This window comes from Cibotium barometz, chromosome 46, assembly GCF_041138505.1.
Source record: "Cibotium barometz isolate CiBa-2024 chromosome 46, ASM4113850v1, whole genome shotgun sequence".
Taxonomy (NCBI): Eukaryota; Viridiplantae; Streptophyta; class Polypodiopsida; order Cyatheales; family Cibotiaceae; genus Cibotium; species Cibotium barometz.
The window spans coordinates 38884111-38901589 of NC_141091.1; the positions used below are offsets into that span (position 1 = coordinate 38884111).

At 39.5% G+C, this 17479-nt stretch overlaps 1 protein-coding gene across 2 annotated transcripts; it reads right to left on the reverse strand.

The window, feature by feature from the left end:
- Positions 1 to 218: 218 nt before the first annotated feature.
- Positions 219 to 16985, reverse strand: LOC147612198 (uncharacterized). 2 transcript variants are annotated; one of them, XR_015263679.1, is made up of 5 exons: positions 14745 to 16985; positions 14421 to 14584; positions 659 to 1559; positions 389 to 535; positions 219 to 293 (listed from the first exon to the last, which is right to left on the reverse strand). XR_015263679.1 is itself a non-coding variant. In XM_086784089.1 (4 exons), exons 1-3 carry the CDS (start codon positions 15614 to 15616, stop codon positions 667 to 669), a joined length of 1929 nt encoding a protein of 642 aa, XP_086640215.1. In that variant the 5' UTR covers positions 15617 to 16985; the 3' UTR covers positions 219 to 535; positions 659 to 666. The 2 variants fall into 2 exon arrangements, 1 of the variants encoding a protein (XP_086640215.1); XM_086784089.1 differs by having other exon boundaries at positions 219 to 535.
- Positions 16986 to 17479: the final 494 nt, after the last annotated feature.

A 17479-nucleotide genomic window follows, 5' to 3' on the forward strand; every position in this document is an offset into this window, starting at 1 on the left:
TTGCTACTTGATATAAGGTTCATGAAACTCTTCTTTTATATAATACAGAGATATAGAGAAAAGATATATAGAAAGTGGTGCTAAAATAGTTCATATTCCCAGTTCTGAAAGTTGGATATCCTAAAGTGCCCCTTTTCTTTTTTTTTTAGTCCATAAAAGGTTGTTGAAAATGCTGCTGTACGCAAGGAAAGAAAATCTGTAAATAGCAGAGACGAGGCTTGTTTCTATGAGCGATAAGTATTTATGGCCTGCAATTGAGAAAAAAAAAAGGGCAAAAATATGTCTCGGGCTTCCTGCACACATGACTTAGTGCAGTCAACATCCACAGAGTCCAATTTCCGAACCTTTTCTGCCTCACGGTTAAAGAAGAAAAAGAAAGGCAGCATACTTAAACAAAGGGAAAATCATAAGATTTCCAGTGAAAACTTGATCAGTGTGATCATCACATGGATAATATTGCAGGTACCAGACTCTTGCTCTAGATAATGAGGTACACGATACATTTAATTATTCTCCTGTAGTGTCCATGCACGCCCTGCAACAAGATCAAGCAAAAGTGGGTCAAATCTCTCAGTATATTTTTTCTTTTAGCAGTACATAATTTAGCTAGAAATATTAGTGTTTTTTTAATTTTTAAACAAGTTTGTAGGAACTCTGCCTTGGGCCTCATATCATGTTGCTGCTGCCGAAGATTGATGATCCACTGAGGGGCCTAGTGAGGTTATCCGCAGCCAGCTGTTGCTGCAGGCTTGAGAACTGGATATTGTCACCTTTGCTAAGAAACGAAGGTCGATGGCCTCGAAACCCTACACTAGACGTAGCGTGCATTGCATGCTGGCTCATGGGCTTAGCCTTGTTGCTCATCAGCTCCCTTTCATCGCCCATCAATCGCAGCACTTCATGCCCACTACCACCTGACTCTCCTGCACAGCTTACCCTATATTGCTTCACTTCATAATTATGATCTCGCTCGCCCATTATCTGATCATTGCTTCCCTGTTGCGCTGCTGCTGCTGCCGCTGCCATGCTTTTCATAGCCCAGCTGCTCGACCTGTTTTCTATATTGTGGCGATCTAGTGAGGCTCCGGACGCTTGTACAGTGGTGGGCAACAGGTTCTGTAGAGAAGAATGGATGCTGCCCATCTTTTCTGCATGCTGCTTCATGTGATCCCCTTCTCCTGGGCCTTCACCATTATCATCAGCCTTTGTGTTGTATGATACCTCAAGCAGCTGGTTGTTTGCACTAGCTTGTAACAGTGGCACTGCAGGTTTGAAAATATGGGCCTCATGATCACCGTTTGCTGCTTGTTTATCATGTTTGGCTCCCAGAGAGAGGCTAGGGGCAGTAGTATTGGTGGCTATTGCACTCCCCAACTTGAAATTCTTGCTGGTTGGTGCTTCCGTCTGGTCAGTATTATCCATGCTTTCCTCTGAATCCTGGATCTTGCTCTTCCCGGCCTCGTTGTTGCTGGATGAGTGTCCTGATAATGGAGTGACCGATGCCAATGCCAGTGGCTGCTCCCCTACAGTAGGTGAGTCCTTACTACACTGACCACCACCTGAAATCTCTCTCTCACACACACACAGAGACACACACACACACAAGGTTAGGCCAAGCCGCTTTCAACGTCATCTTTTTACCTCACATCTCATAGACAGGTAGTACATCACTTCAAACATGTGAAGTATAGTCTAATAAAGTCATGGATTGATGGAACCTGAATGAAGGCCCTGAATTGCTTATCTAAGGAAAACTTGTGTTTCATTCCTTAAACAACATTCAAACGATGCCATAGCTTTCCTGGAAAGTTAAGAGGCAACTGAGCTCTGCTTTAAAATCATTCCTTAAACAACATTCAAACTTGTGTTTCATTCCTTAAACAACACTCAAACGATGCCATAGCTTTCCTGGAAAGTTAAGAGGCAACTGAGCTCTGCTTTAAATTGAAATCATTAATTCTTTGCTAAATTTTAGGTGCACTCTAGTTAGTGTCCAACAAAGGATGGGGAAGCAAAAGAAGAAGAAGAAGAAGAAGCCCCATCTCTCTAATGAATTTTAGGTGCACTCTCCTTGGTTTGTCTTTTGTGACACCTATAGCAAGCTCCACCTCTTGTTAGAAACTCCATAACAGCATCATAAAATTCATTAACTTTGGGCCTTCACTCGAAATCCAATGCAAAAGTGAAAGAAGGGAGCTGAAAAGTCGCCACTAATGCATAGATCTCGTGAACCTAACATATTCCCTGAATCCTTTTCACCAGGGGTTGAAGAGAAAAAGATAATTTCGAACAAGCATTTTCTTCATAGTTTCATCCAATTACTACTATTTTTTGAAAATTTGGAGGAGACTTTTTTTTATCTCCTCTCAAGATGAGGTGGATTTTTGAGAAGTTGAGCAAGCTCTATAATGAAGCAAATTTCCCGAACCCTTGATCTCAAGCTCCTAGGTTTGTCTTTTGTCACACATGGCAGGCCCTTTCTCTTGTTAGAAACTCCATAATGGAATCATAAAATCCATTAATTCTAGGCTTAGACTGGAAACCTAATGTGAAAGTGAAACAAGGGCTCGGGTGGAGGGAGGGGGGAGGGAATCACTCATAAATATATAACGTAGCACATGGGTTCAACATAAGGGATTTTTAAAATCCATTTTTTACATATTTTTTATATACAAAAGGGTACCATTTAAATGGGGTATTTGCAGATTGAATAGAAAAAGGGCGTGTTTTATTCATGAAAAATTTACAAATAAGGGGTTTTTAAATTAGGCCTTGAACGCACGTGATATAGAGAGTTTAGATATAGTGAACCCCCCGAGAAGAAGGGGAGTTGCAAAGTCTCTGCTAGTAGATAGTTGTGGATAGATCCCAAGCTCTGAGGTTTGTCTTTTGTGACAACAACTAGCTCTTTTTATAAACTCAAAAATAGCATCATAAATTTCATTGATTCTAAACTTTCAATGGGAATCCAATGCAAAGGTGAAATAAGGGAAGCTACAAGTTGGTGTGCTAGTAGATGGCCATGGATGGATCTCAAACTCTTAATTTTGTCTTTTGCGACACCTAGTGCACCTACAACAATTGGAAAGCTTCTTGAGTGGTCAGAGTTTGTTTTTGGGTGATACACACTCTTACATACACTACCCCCCCTTACACGCACATTATACACCCTTATAAAGTTTTCTTTTTGAAAAAATATTATTATATTATATTATAAGGGCTATTACATCATGACCATCCTTTCATCTCTCAAAAGTTACCCATATACATATGATATATATTATATAAGGGCTAAAGAAGAAGGCCACACGTGTAGCATTCTACACAGACATTATACACCCTTATAAAGTTTTCTAAGTGTAAGGGCTAAAGGAGAAGACTACATGTGTAACATTATACACCCTTATAAAGTTTTCTAAGTGTAAGGGTTGAAGGAGAAGGCCACATGTGTAGCATTCTACGCACATTATACACCCTTATAAAATTTTCTAAGTGTAAGGGCTATAAAGGAGAAGGCCCAATGTGTGACAATGTGTATGGCGGTTTTTCTCACCTTTCTACGTTTTTGTTTTGTGTCACTCATTTTTTTCCTCAATTCATGTGTTTTCTCTTCTTAGACCTTTTTCTAGCCTTCTTCTACTCTTGTTTCCTATAATTTATGGGAGTTGTGTTCTACAAGTAAAAGAACCATTTCAAGTGTCTGATCAAATGGCTATTTAAACACATCTCAAGGAAAATATAGCATTTTTGGTAGCATGTTCTTGAAAAAACCTGATAAGTGGATCAATTTTTGTGGTGTGTTTGAAAGCTAGTTCATCCATGATGAGTCAAAGGACTACATGGTCGATTGGCAAGTTGTAATCACACTAACTATCCTACATTGGGGGACTAGATTTAAACTTTTTCAAAAATTTATGCAAAGGTTCCAAGAACCCTTGGCTCCACTTAAGATTATGTAAGAAAGCACTTGAGTTCAACATATTAAGGGGTTTTATTTGCTTATGGGATTACATGATATACATAGGTAAGGGGTTTTTAAAATTAAAAAGTCAAAAATTCATATAAAAGGGGTACCTTTATCAACTAAACGTTTACTTAAGTGGTGTATCTAAAGTATAAAAGTCCTGAGGTAGAGGTTTATTTAATTACCCCTTTGAATGCATGTGCTATATAGGTTGTTTGCATACTGAATGCCTGAGGCCTTGTCTCTAGAGTTCTTTCAAGATGGTATTACCTTGAAAGAGTCCTATGTTAGTATGGGTGTGAGTTTGATGTAGCTATTGTTGAAGACATACAATGAGTGCCATTTTAATAAGAAGTTTAAGCATGGAAGGCAAGCCATAAATAAAGATTCTAATTATTCAACATATAATGTAAGAGAGCAAGAACTAAATGATGGTATTCTACCAAAACATAAACAAGAGATATTATGCCAAAATTTGGATGCCTTGAAAGAGTCATATATGCTGGTATGTAGTGTGAGTTTGATGTAGCTATTGCTGAAGACATATAATGAGTGCCATTTTAATAAAAAGTTTAAACATGGAAGGCAACCCATAAATAAAGATTCTATTATTCAACATATAATGTAGCTATTGCTGAAGACATATAACGAGTTTTAATAAAAAGTTTAAACATGGAAGGCAACCCATAAATAAAGATTCTAATTATTCAACATATAATGTAAGAGAGCAAGAATTGAAAGGCACTAATGGGAGAGAAAAGATTAAAGAATGAAGATTATTACCACTGCAATAAGCTTGGTCACTCTCTACATGCTTGCTCAATGTTTGCTAGGAAAAGCAGGCATCTTGTTGACCTTGTTAGTTTGAATACTGTAATATCTCTAAGGTTGAGTTGCACATAACCAAAATTTATGTATGTCTTACAAATTCTATTGTGTTTCATACTCTTTTGGAAATGAAAGGTTTTTGTGGCCGATAGGGGAGACATGATTTGTTTTTTGATAACGGGTTCTATCAATTCTTATCTTGAGTTTTGGGGTTGTTCAAAAGATCTAATTGATTTGGAAGCACGAATGCATAGATGGAGGTGCCAAATTTTAGTGACCCTAGCTTAAAGGACTAAGTGATGTTTTCTTGACCCTAGCATAAGGGATTAAGTGCTGTTTTATTGACCCTAGCTTAAGGGATTAAGTGATGTTTTATTGGACACATGCCATCTGTGTTATTGCCTTAGATTATAAGAGTGTGCTTTTGCTTGGTAGTCAGCCTGCCTTGAAGTAACCCTATAGGTTGAGCGTAAAAGAAAATGATGAGGCTATTAGGCAACTGTAAATATATCCATGGATGGGGCATGTTCAACCAAGCAAATTTCCATGGGGACACACTAATTATTCTACATACAAAAAAGGATTGTATCTTAATATGCTTGTGTCTTGATTGCTAAAAAGGCTCTACGAAGGACGTAATAAGGTTATCTTAAAAAATCAATACCCACCATTGCCCAAACTGAATAACCTTATTAATATAACTAAAACTAGCTTATATTATATGCTTTGGCCATTGTGATTTATTACAGAAGCATAGGAAAGACCTTTGCATAGTCTTAGAAGTGCTACGGCAAGAAAAACTCTATACCAAGAAAAGCAATCATGAACATCTGTGAATGGTTGCTTATCACAATAATTTGATTACTTAGAAAATTTCTAAGGTTTATTATATATATCCCATTGTAAGTGTATGTGAAAGTATAATTAGTTCACATTAGTGTTTGATAAGAAGTTTTTTAGTGAGGATAATAAACTGTCACCTCCAATAAAATGGGATGAGGAGTTGGATAGAAGATTAATTGCATCCAAACAAGTTGTCACACCAGCCCTTATACTAAAATTATTAGACTTGGGATGGCCATTTGTAGTGAAGTGAGTTGATGCTAGTGATGAGGCACTAGGCATAACTCATCTATAAGATTGTTTTAAATAGGACGATCCAATAAAATTTGGAAAAAAATTCAATATTCTACAAAATGTGATCCTATGTAGAAGAAGTAAATGATAGTATTCATAGTTTCATGGTATGACATTACTACTTGTGTGGTTACAAGTTTATGATAATGATTTCAGATTGATCATGCTTTATATATGCCTACAAAAAGCCTTGGGGTTTTCGCTCTATTAAAAACAAATATATTACGTGAATTCATGTATAAATCTTTTTTTGTGAATTTGAGAATTTAAATATACAATTTTTTCTATACAGATGCACAACTATTATTCAAAATCCATTAAAATTTTCCCTTTTCCAAGTAGATTTTTGTAAATTCATTCCAAAAATGTGAATTAAAAACTTCTTTTGGGGAACTCACGATATGCTTACATATTTTTCAAGTGAACCCCCAATGCCAAGCAAACAGCTTGGCATTTGGAGGAGCTAATCCGATTGCAAGAGCTTATGCCACAAATTGATTTCCAAACCACACACTACAAGTTTCTATGGTGTCATGACAGTTTCGAAACCAAACACATTCCAAGTGAATGGCTTATTATTCTTGGTTATTGATATTAAACTTTATCTTTTCCTCCACGAGCTATCACTACAAGAGAATAACACATACGGAACCCATATCAATGTCTTAGACTTTTGCCCTTTTTCCCCCTCCCATCATCGGTACAAGATCATCGGTATATCATCGGTATAAGCATCAAGAAAAGTGGACATATAAGTGACAGAATAAGCATTGAAATATACTCATGCTTGTACAGATGATGCTATCGACGACAATATTGAAGCCTGTAAGATAATATGCCAGAAAGAAACTATCTCCTTAAAAATGCTGATAGAAAACATTGGTACTGGGGATAGATCTCTTGTAGTATATGTGAGCCAATAGATGTTTTAGTGCCATTTGGAAAAACGTCTAGGTTGGCGTATCCACACAAATTTTAAGTCAACCATAATAGTGGTTGGGAATGATCTAAAGAGGAGTAGATATTTTAAAAAAACTTTCATGCATAACATTTTGTTATTTAATAATCGAAAACTTTGTGATTGTAAGATCAATAAAGCACAAATATAGATTTTCTACAAATGTCACAATACTTCTTGTGTAGGTTCTCAGAATGCAAACAACCCTAGCTTTCGCGTAAAAATTGGTCTTGTGGGAAAAAAATAAAAGGGATTTTTAAATGTTATATTCTACATTGCCAGAGCATTGTTTGCTTAACAAATCAGTTGGTCTATTACAAGGAGTCTAAGAGTATCTCTATGGATTTTGTAAAATCTCTACTGCACACTAAAAAGGTAATGATTCCGTTTGGGTGGTTATGGAGAAACTAACCAAAATGGGAATCTTTTAAACAATAAAGTTTCAAAAAAGGTCTTAAACATATTCAAAGAATGAGAGTATGTCTATTTAGACATGATTCCATTTGGGTGAGACCAACCAAAAATCAAACAATAAAAGTTACAAATAAGGTCTTAAATATATTTATAGAATAATCATTAAGGTTATATGGCTTACATAAGGATATCAATACTAATTGTGACAGGAGGTTCACAAGTTGCTTTGGAGACCAATGGTCGCAAAATTGTACATGAGCTTAAGGTTTAATTTAAGGGATCATCTACATACACATGAACAAATTCAATTAGAAGAATTCACCAAACCATGGAGGATGCACTCCAACCATACGTTTCACGTAAGCAACTTTAATGGGAGAGATATACTCCATTAACGAATTTGCTTATAATATTGTAAGCATGCATGGCTAGTTTAGTCCATTCATGCTTATGCCATTGCACACTCTTGTAGTGGTTTAGGTAAATGAAATAAGAAAGACATTAAAAGGTACCCGATTTCATAAGCAATCAATAAGAGATGCTCAAGCTAGCAAGAGAAAATGTCAAGACCCAACAGTGCTCAAGAAAGAGAAAGACATTATTTTGATCCAAAACTTATATAAAAATTCTACAAAGTTATGATTAGGTGTATGTAAAGATCTTGAATGAATCATGATCCATCAAGGTTAAAAGCTTTATAAGCTATCAATTTTCTAAAGAAGTTATAGTTCATTTAACACTTCATGTAAGTAGTTGGTTGAATTCTAGCTTACATCACGAAGATGCTGCTACATTAGTGGATGAGTTGGTCTAAGAAAAAGTAGAATACTATTGAAACCTAAATGAGTTCTAGAAAAATAACGTCAGACATCTTTAAAAGTTCATTTGGAACATTTAAAATGTACCATGGATGATGACTCTTTGAAAAGTATGTAAGCCTTAAAGAGGTGTCTTTCCAACTTCAACCTTAATGGAGGGACCTCTCAATTAGGGATGTATGTTACATCTCTAAATATGTATCCATGGATTAGCATTTATATCTATGGAGATGTTTTACTATCCCATAGCGAAGTAGGGCTAAAAAATAGGAAAATACATTACATAAATGAAACTAAAGTCTCCTAATTAGTGAAACTAAAGTCTCATAATTAGTGAACAAGTAAATGATACTAATTAGGAAAAGATGCTTGCACCTCCTCTTGGGGGTGATTTGGAGAAGTGGTTGTATGGTTAGAATTGGTGAAGATATGACTACAAGTCTTTGTAGGCTTAAGGATATCTTGTCTAATTAGATCTATCCAATCATTGCATGTGTAGTTTGCAGGTTTGATTAAGATAGATCCCTATCTTGAGAAGATAGGTTTTTGGACTCTTATCACTATGGACGATAAACATGAAGGGATAATTATCAAATATAATATTCATGTTTGAATACAATGACTACAATGTGCCTTGAGCAATACTTTGCGATGTCCACACGGCCTAAACACAATGCATATATATATTTTATTGTCCACTTACATTTTCATTGCTACTTTAGTGGTATACTAAGAGGATCCCATCATGGTGTTGAAATATACAAGTGAATAGGGTGTGTGCGGGAACAACAAGCCCTTGGTTAGAGGCTGTAAAAGGATCCCATCATGGTGTTGAAATATACAAGTGAATAGAGTGTGTGTGTGGGAACAACAAGCCCTTGGTTAGAGGCTATAAAAGAGAATGTGTAAATGTGAAAGAACCTGTGAAAAGGTGAGAAGAATCTACTGGGAGAGAATAAAGGGTAGCATGAGAAGATTTAGGAAGTGTGGAGATATTCTGGGAAGTGTGGAGATATTCTGGGAGAGGTGGAGAGAATCAAGCAAAAGAGGTGGAGATATTCTGGGAGAGGTGGAGTGAATCAAGGAGAAATCAGTGGGATTAGATGCTTGGATGTAGACTCTTTAAATTGAGGCATTGGCCTAATGAGAATTTGCTAGTTTTTTATTATCCATGCCTACATTAAGCTATTAGTGAATTGCTCACTAATTACATCTTAATTATTATAATCACTTTGTTAATGATGTTGATTCTAGTATTTGATCCACCATAGCTCATCACATTGCTCTAATTTCAACATGGTATCAGAGCCATGCCTAGAATTCATCAAGTTTATGAGCCCATTATCTAGTTAATTAGGATTAGTAGATCATTAGAAATTAATCAAATTTTTAGTTATTTTTCAACTCACCTCTGTACCCCTAGCTGGTGGAGGAGCTCTAGCTCCTTGCACACTCAACATTAGGCCAAACCCTTCTAGCCACAAACAGCCAACTCATTGCTACTCCAACCAATCGAATCAGAAGCGCAAACCGCCACGTAGAACTCCCGATTTTTGCTAATTAGTGGGCGCCATTTTTCTGAGGAGATTTTGACATTGCTGCTACTGCTACAAATCAAATTGGTCTAATTCCTCATAGCTCCCGGGGTTTTCAAGCATGCTGGTGAAGTCAAAATTGAATTTGATCAAGTCTACAGTGAGATCCAAGCTCTTCATCAAATCTGCAGGTGACTTTGGTAAAACAGAGATTAAGCATTCAATATTTGGTCAAATCTTGTGTTTCTTGGCTTAATCCTCTACTAGACTCATTGCTATTGATGACCTTGAAAGCATTTGAGCTCATTTAAAGTCTAAGGCACCAGATCTAGACTCCCTGCATACTCTATTTTTTGCACAGAAAATAGAGGATTAATTTGCTAATTAGTGATTAATTAGTGCTAATCACTATATTTTGGTGCAATTGAGGGTTCAAATTAACCATTAGGTATCTGATACAGATCCCTATAACTTCAGATTACAATTCGGAGTTGGTTTGATACTCCAACCATTCCGTACAAATTGGTTACCCTTGATTTAATGTAATTTTTGGTAAAATTATGCTGATAAATTTGTGATAATCATCATTTTGCATTTAACCCTTGGTTAATGCCTGTAAATCTCACTCAAATTCAAGATTATTCATAGCCAGAGTTGCATTTGGGAATGTGCATAAGAATGAATGCTATACGCATTATGTATTAGGCACATTACATCAGTGTAAAAATGGGATCAGACATTGCCCTTGTCCAGAATAAGATAAGAGGTAAGACCTCCCGCATAGATTTGGGTTTGCATTGCATAATGATACAAGATAAACATCAAAAGCCCAAAAGAACTGTCAACAAAACATTTAAACATGTTGCTCACATGGAGCAAGAAGACCTGACAGATAAGCTCATGACCCCAGCAATGAAAGGAGAAGCTCTTTCCAAGAGGAAGATCCACACCAAGAAGATCTAGAGGAAGCATTGAAGGAAGACATGGACACAAGAAGAGAAGCTGCCACAAGAAGACTGAAAGAAGAGGAAGACACGGACGCGTGAAGAGAAGCTGCCACGACAAGAAGACTGAAGACAAGAGGATGTGAGGCTCCAAAGAGTGAGAAGCCATGTGAAAATCTCTGAGAGAGAGAGAGAGAGAGAGAGACCCCACAACCCAATGTAATCTGCCCCAACAAAGTAAAACCACCTCTGAGCCACCGATGATGTAGGCCACGTGGTAGATAGATGTATGTGTGAGCACTTTAGTCAAGGTCGCAGGCACTTGTAGTAAGCCTTGGACACATAGAGAGAGAGAGAGTGTCAAGGACTATGAGTTTAGGGACTTGAGGCACTGGTCGCGGGCTATCAAGTAAGAGAGAAACTTGGTACAGGGTCCAGGTGTGCTAAGTTAACTTGAGGGGAGGTGTGCTAGACACTGGTCGCGGACTATCAAGTAAGAGGAAAACTTGGTATAGGGTCCAGGTGTTCTAGGAGTATTCACTTGAGGGGAGGTGTTGAAATATACAAGTGAATAGGGTGTGTGCGGGAACAACAAGCCCTTGGTTAGAGGCTGTAAAAGAGAATGTGTAAATGTGAAAGAACCTGTGAAAAGGTGAGAAGAATCTACTGGGAGAGAATAACGGGTAGCATGAGAAGATTAGGAAGTGGAGATATTCTGGGAAGTGTGGAGATATTCTGGGAGAGGTGGAGAGAATCAAGCAAAAGAGGTGGAGATATTCTGGGAGAGGTGGAGTGAATCAAGGAGAAATCAGTGGGATTAGATGCTTGGATGTAAACTCTATAAATTGAGGCATTGGCCTAATGAGAATTTGTTGGTTTTTGATTATCCATGCCTACATTAAGCTATTAGTTAATTGCTCACTTACATCTTAATTATTGTCTAATCACTTTGTTAATGATGTTGATTCTAGTATTTGATCCACCATAGCTCATCACATTGCTCTAATTTCAACACATGGTATACTAAGACTAATGTTTTGGAAAGAAGTGTGGGTTGAATGCTAGACTAAGTGACTAATCTTGTTCAAGATGTATCGAGTTTCAAGGCTAGGACTCATCCTCCTTTCAAAGGCCTTTAATGCATGGGGATTGAGAGTAGTCAAGTTGGGTTCTTTAACTTTGACATGGATCCCATCATCTTGCATGAATTGGATCCTAGGGACATGGGCATACAAAGGACATCACAATATTGGTTACACTAGTTCTTTGACTTTGACATGGATTCCATCATCTTGCATGACTTGGATCCTAGGGACATGGGCATACAGAGGACATCACAGGATTGGTCACACTAGTTTCTTTGGTAGGTCTAGCTTAGAGATAGGTGCCTTACATGGGTGATAGTATACATATTAATTTTTTTACAAAGTTTTAATCACTAGCGAGAGGTTACGTTCACCTATACAAGTATACATGATATCTACAAGGCCCAAGAGCTTTGGATCGACAAGTATAGATAGAAGTAGGTGTGGTCAAATCCTTATTGAAATGCAAGAAACTTAAAGGCGTAATTTTAAACTTTGGCTGCTCTAAGAAGACGCACTCTACTAGATTCTCTAACATTTGGGACAGCATAACTCCTAAAAGTATTACATATTTTTATTGCCAAGGGTCCTATTTGGTGCTCTTCTTTTGAGCTTTCATGATCTTTTGAAAAAGGTTTCTCTTTTTTTTTTTTTGTTCTAGGTGCCATTCTACATTAAAAGATTTTGCTTAGCATCATTTTTGGGGTGAGTGAATCATCAAATCAACCTGGTCCTATTTATTATATCTCGGTTATTATAGCTAAGGCTTATGCTTTGCTCCTATGGGGTTCATATACTTTTAGGCCAGCCTTTTAGTTTTGGAGAATTTGAATCTTTTGTACATTTTGTTACTACTTTTTGAGGTTTTCTAATTTGTAACATATCTAGCAATACATAATTAGGTGTACTTTTGGAGACAAAGAAGATTCCCTCTTCTTTGTCCCAACATATTAAAGTGAAATTTTGAATCCGCTTATCTCTCCTTTGTCTTTCTTTCTTAAAGTAATTGCTAGGCCAATATAATGTAGTAGAATGAGATCTTATACCTTTAAATAACTCATGCACCTCTATTTTTCCAATAGTCACTAACTAGAGGTCATAACCTATGAAACATATCAACATATATACAAAAGGTGATAGAATGTGTAGCTTGCTTGTTTTTCCAAACCTATATATCATCTTTTGCAAGTATAATTTTTCTTCCAACAAGAATGTTTTGACATTCATGTTGAATGTAAAATTCCTTAGAGACCAGTAAAAAATCTCTTTTAAATGTAAACATTGTAAGATCCTAATATGACAATGTACAACTTTGGTCTTGATACATAAACTACTTTCTCTCAAGAAACAAAACTTGTAAGATAAGTCCACTAAAAACCCATCTATTATATCCTTGTGTTGATTTGGAGTGATGTCCTTGGGCTTCTCATGATTGGCCTACTGATTAGAGCTGACACCTCCCATTTCAAAGCTTTTGGGATCATGTCCTACAAAGGGGATTCATTTCCTCTTGAGAGAGGGCCCTTGTAAGAGGGGTCACATGGTCTACAAATGTGCCTAGTACAAGTGAGCATAGTTTCCACACCGTAACCACACACTAATTTGAGGGAGGAATCTTTTAGCATATTTCCTTTATATATGATAATAGCCAACTCCTCAAGCTTTGTTGCTCGAAGATGACCAGCATTAACTGCCATCGATGGCAAAGATTGTGACTTATCTTTGGCAAAGGTTTTTTTGACAACTATGGGGGGTGTTTACTCTAATCGTTCTCAAGTAGCTCATTTGTTCGATGCCTGAACTAGCATATATTCAGAAAAGTGGTATCACTTGTGGTACTTTACTGTTCAAAAGAAGGGGAGCATAAGTGATGAGTCGTGATCTCAACTTGTTGTCTTAATTGTATCACATTGGATTGATACTGAGTCAAAAAATGCTAGTTTTTTTTTGCATCGCAAGGATTGGTACTGAAATTACATGCCATGAAATTACATTTTTTAATTGTGTCAAAAAATGCTAGTTTTTTTTTGTATCGCAAGGATTGGTACTGAAATTACATGCCATGATCACTTCTCTCCCTAAGGAGTGGGTAGATTCAAAGCCATCACCTCCTCATTGGAAGGTGAGGAAGCTACATTGAGTTATACCATAGCAAAGATAGGAATCATATAGGTGATATTGCGGGCTCACCCGTGCTTCACATGTATATAATTCTCAGCTTGATATTTTTCAAATTCCTAGAGTAATAGGAACCTGCCTCTTCTCGTACCTCCAAATTGTCTCCTGAGCTTCCAAATTCTTGTCACATAACAACTTCGTGAAACTCTTCCTTTATATAATATATATATAGAGAGAGAGATATAAAGAAGAGAAGAGATGAGACATGGAGTGGATGCACAAATTAGGACATGGCTCTAAAATAAAGAATGCATGCCAAATGGTAATGGGCTGTGTATTAAAAATTAGGATACTTTTTCTTTTTCAATTCAAATACAAAACGTGACTTTTAGTTCAAGTTTCTAACAATGTCAATCAAGAAAATTCAGCCTGCATTTTTCACTTTCCAGTTTCCAAAGTTAGCTTTCTCTTCTCGCAAATCCCAAGAAGAACACTGATAACCCTTGCTTACAGGCATGGCAATTACGGCTGATTATGAAGGTTCATTGGTGGTTTCCGTGATAAATAAGGTTCGTGTCCAAGCATGCAAAGGCAAGAAGAAGGGAGTAGGCAAACTTGCCGTTTTGCAGGCTTTCGCTGTCGGTAGCCTCCTCGGAATCCTTGGCTTTCGCGGCAATTGCAAGCGAAGAAACTGGCTGGGGCTTCCTCCTCCGCCTATTGTGATCGGCGAGCCGCTTTCTGCAGCTCCTCTTTCCGTCATCAAACTCGGAGAGCACGTGAAATCTGCAGGAAGCAAAAGACACACCAAATTTACTCTCCAAGCAATATATTCTTCAGAAGGAGGAGGATGCAGGTTTGATGGTCAATCTTTGCGTACTAGGGTTGGGAAAATGGTGCAGACTCGAAATAGTGTACTGCATGGAAGGGGTTAATCGAGCTTTACCTGCTGCATTGCTGGCAGAAGCGTTGCGTCTGGCCTCCGATGTTGACTGTGGCAGCCTTGGAGTGGTACTCGCAAACTTTGTGGCGGCGGTAGTAGTGTTTGGCCATGTTGAGGTCGGCCCTGCAGCCCTCTGCTTGGCAAAGAGGGGCTTGTATCATGCTGGGTGAATTGGGCCGTGGCCGTTTCCCGAACCACCCGAAAGCGTAGTCGTCCGCCGAGAAGTACGTCCGGCCGCCCAGATTCAACCCTAGCCTGCTGTTCAAGTCGTGCGTCGTGTACAGCTCCCGCTTCACGATGTCCTCCAGCCTCCTTTGGTCGAAGCTTGTAAGTCCAATCACACTCGTCGACCTTGCTGCCAGTGAATCCCCATACAAGCCAGCTGCCCCGTTCGCTCCCTGCAAACTGCTGTATCCTCCCATCAGTGAAGCTCCAAGGCTCCCGTAATTGTAAGGACCCGAGGAAGTTTGCAGTAAAGAGCCTTCGTGCTGTAGCCCTACAGCTCCAGCTCCCGAGCTCCGAGCACCCACTGTGTTTAACAGCCCCCATGTATTCTGAGACAAGCCCGAAGAGTTCAGGTGAACTAGCTCACGTGAATTGGCAATAGGACCTATGGCCTCTGCCTGCATGGTGGTGGGTTTGTAGTCTGACTCTTGATCATACATATAACAGCTGTTGTTGGAATGCTGAGCTAAAAGCATGGCGTTTTCCCAGTCCAGTATTTGTTGTCTGTTGAGATTGAGGTATCTGGAGTCCAAGCCGGAGCGGTGTACAGCAGCAGTAGCGGCGGCTGCTTGATCTGGCCAAGTATCGGCTGTAGAGTGCCAGGTGAGGTCTCCGGTCTGGTGAGCCGTGGAGTTGGCAGAAGGTATCATCCCATCTGCCAGCTCGGTAGAGCGGAGAAACGCTTCAACTCAAGACGGTTTCTCGGACCTGCCTTGCAGTACTCCTCACAAAGAATGAAAGGCTCTTAGTTTTGGTGTGTTGTACTCCTTTCGTGGTGTGTAAGGAGCCCTTGCTTATTGGTGACCTTACACCTGCTTGGGAGAGAGGACATTTGATGTGAAGCCCCGGGAGTACTGTGTGTGGAATTGCATGGCCATGTACCGTGAGTGCTTGTCCGAGGTGGGAGGTTGCAGCCCTGTGGAGTTCAAAATAAGGGTTTGGGGTACAAGGCTACAAGGTGAAGAAAAATATTTTGTTTTGGAGGAGGGCTGGCGAGCATCGATGTTGTGCCTCACTGCAGTTTGCGCACAAATTACCTACAGTTTAGAAAACTGTACAACGCAGTGCGCGTGTCTGGCGAGAGATGACATGAAGTAGAGAGAGAGAGAGAGAGAGAGAGGATTGTGAAAAGGCTGGAGTTGAAACTTGAGGGCACTTGATGTGGGCTACTACTACTACAACTTGCTACAGGCCTGGCACAAACGATGCTGATGATGGGTGATCGGACAGAATAAAGGAGGGAGAGAGGTCGCCAAATAGGTGGCAGAGTGCAAAGAGAAAGGAAAAACATTAACCGGGAAAGACAGTCGCTTGTGAGTTGCTCGAGGGTCTACAAAGGAATTTGGGGGAGAAGGGCGGTTGGGGTGATGGGTCAATCAATCAATGATGAATGGGTGGACGCCCCATAGCAAAAAGGCGGTGCCCGCAACACCACCTATGGAAGCAGACAGCAAGGGCATGCCCCACACGCTTAATTTGTCCATAATTCTGCAACTCTCGTGACTCGGTGAAGGTAATAGGTAGCGTGCGGCTTTGCTCACTTGCTTGCAAATTCCAAAGCAAGCCCACGTCGGGCAGTGGGCAACCCTTCGCAAAATGCCTCCAACATGTCCACCATCTCTACTACTACACTCTTCTACTCTGCTGCAGCTAGTGTAGTACGCTCTAGCAATAAGTAAGCAGGAGCTACTAGTAGACTTCGTTTAACTGCGGGCCGACGGTCCCCGGGTTGTCGTCGTCGTCGACGTCTCTGTCTTCTCTTTGAGCGGCAGCTTTTGTGGCCCGCGTCCCCGGCGGGCACACACACAGCAGCAGCTGGCTCGCATATAAAAGGCGGGAAATTGGCATTGGCAACGCCTGCAAAGGATGTGGACCCGCAATGATGGGCCCCGGCGCAAACAAAGACACGGGCCCCGGGGGGAGGTACTAGTAACTACTGTTAACACCCATCCATGGCGCGCGGCCGCTTAGTGTTCACGCTGGGTGGGCTGCCGTGGGCAGGCTCTTTTTGAATTTTGGACTCCGTCCGTAGTCTCTCTCTCTCTCTCTCTCTCTCTCTCTCCAGCATCGCAGATTCGCGGCTTGCAGGCGTTCACACTTTTTTCATGTTCCCATTTCCTGCGAACCAAATTACCAACCCTTCCCTCGTCGCCACAGTGCCCAGTAACGTACAGTCCCAGACAGCCTTGAGAAGTCGGGACTAGAGAGATACGTCCGCCAACGTGTCTGCCAAACCCATGTAAGATCATGATACGCTCATGTTAGCATCGCCATTGTTATTGAAATTTGACCTCTCCTATTCCTACAGGGAAAATAATCGCAAAAAATCGGGATGCTTATTTTGAATTGCTAATTATAGGAGTTCCTCTGATTTTATTCGTTGGATTAAAAGAATAGTTTTTAGTACGGACTCTGGACCAGTGTCATGTTATTTTTCACCGCTCAAAACCGATTAAATTAATTTATGCATAATGCATAGAAACCGGTGTCATGTTATTTTCACCGCTCAAAAC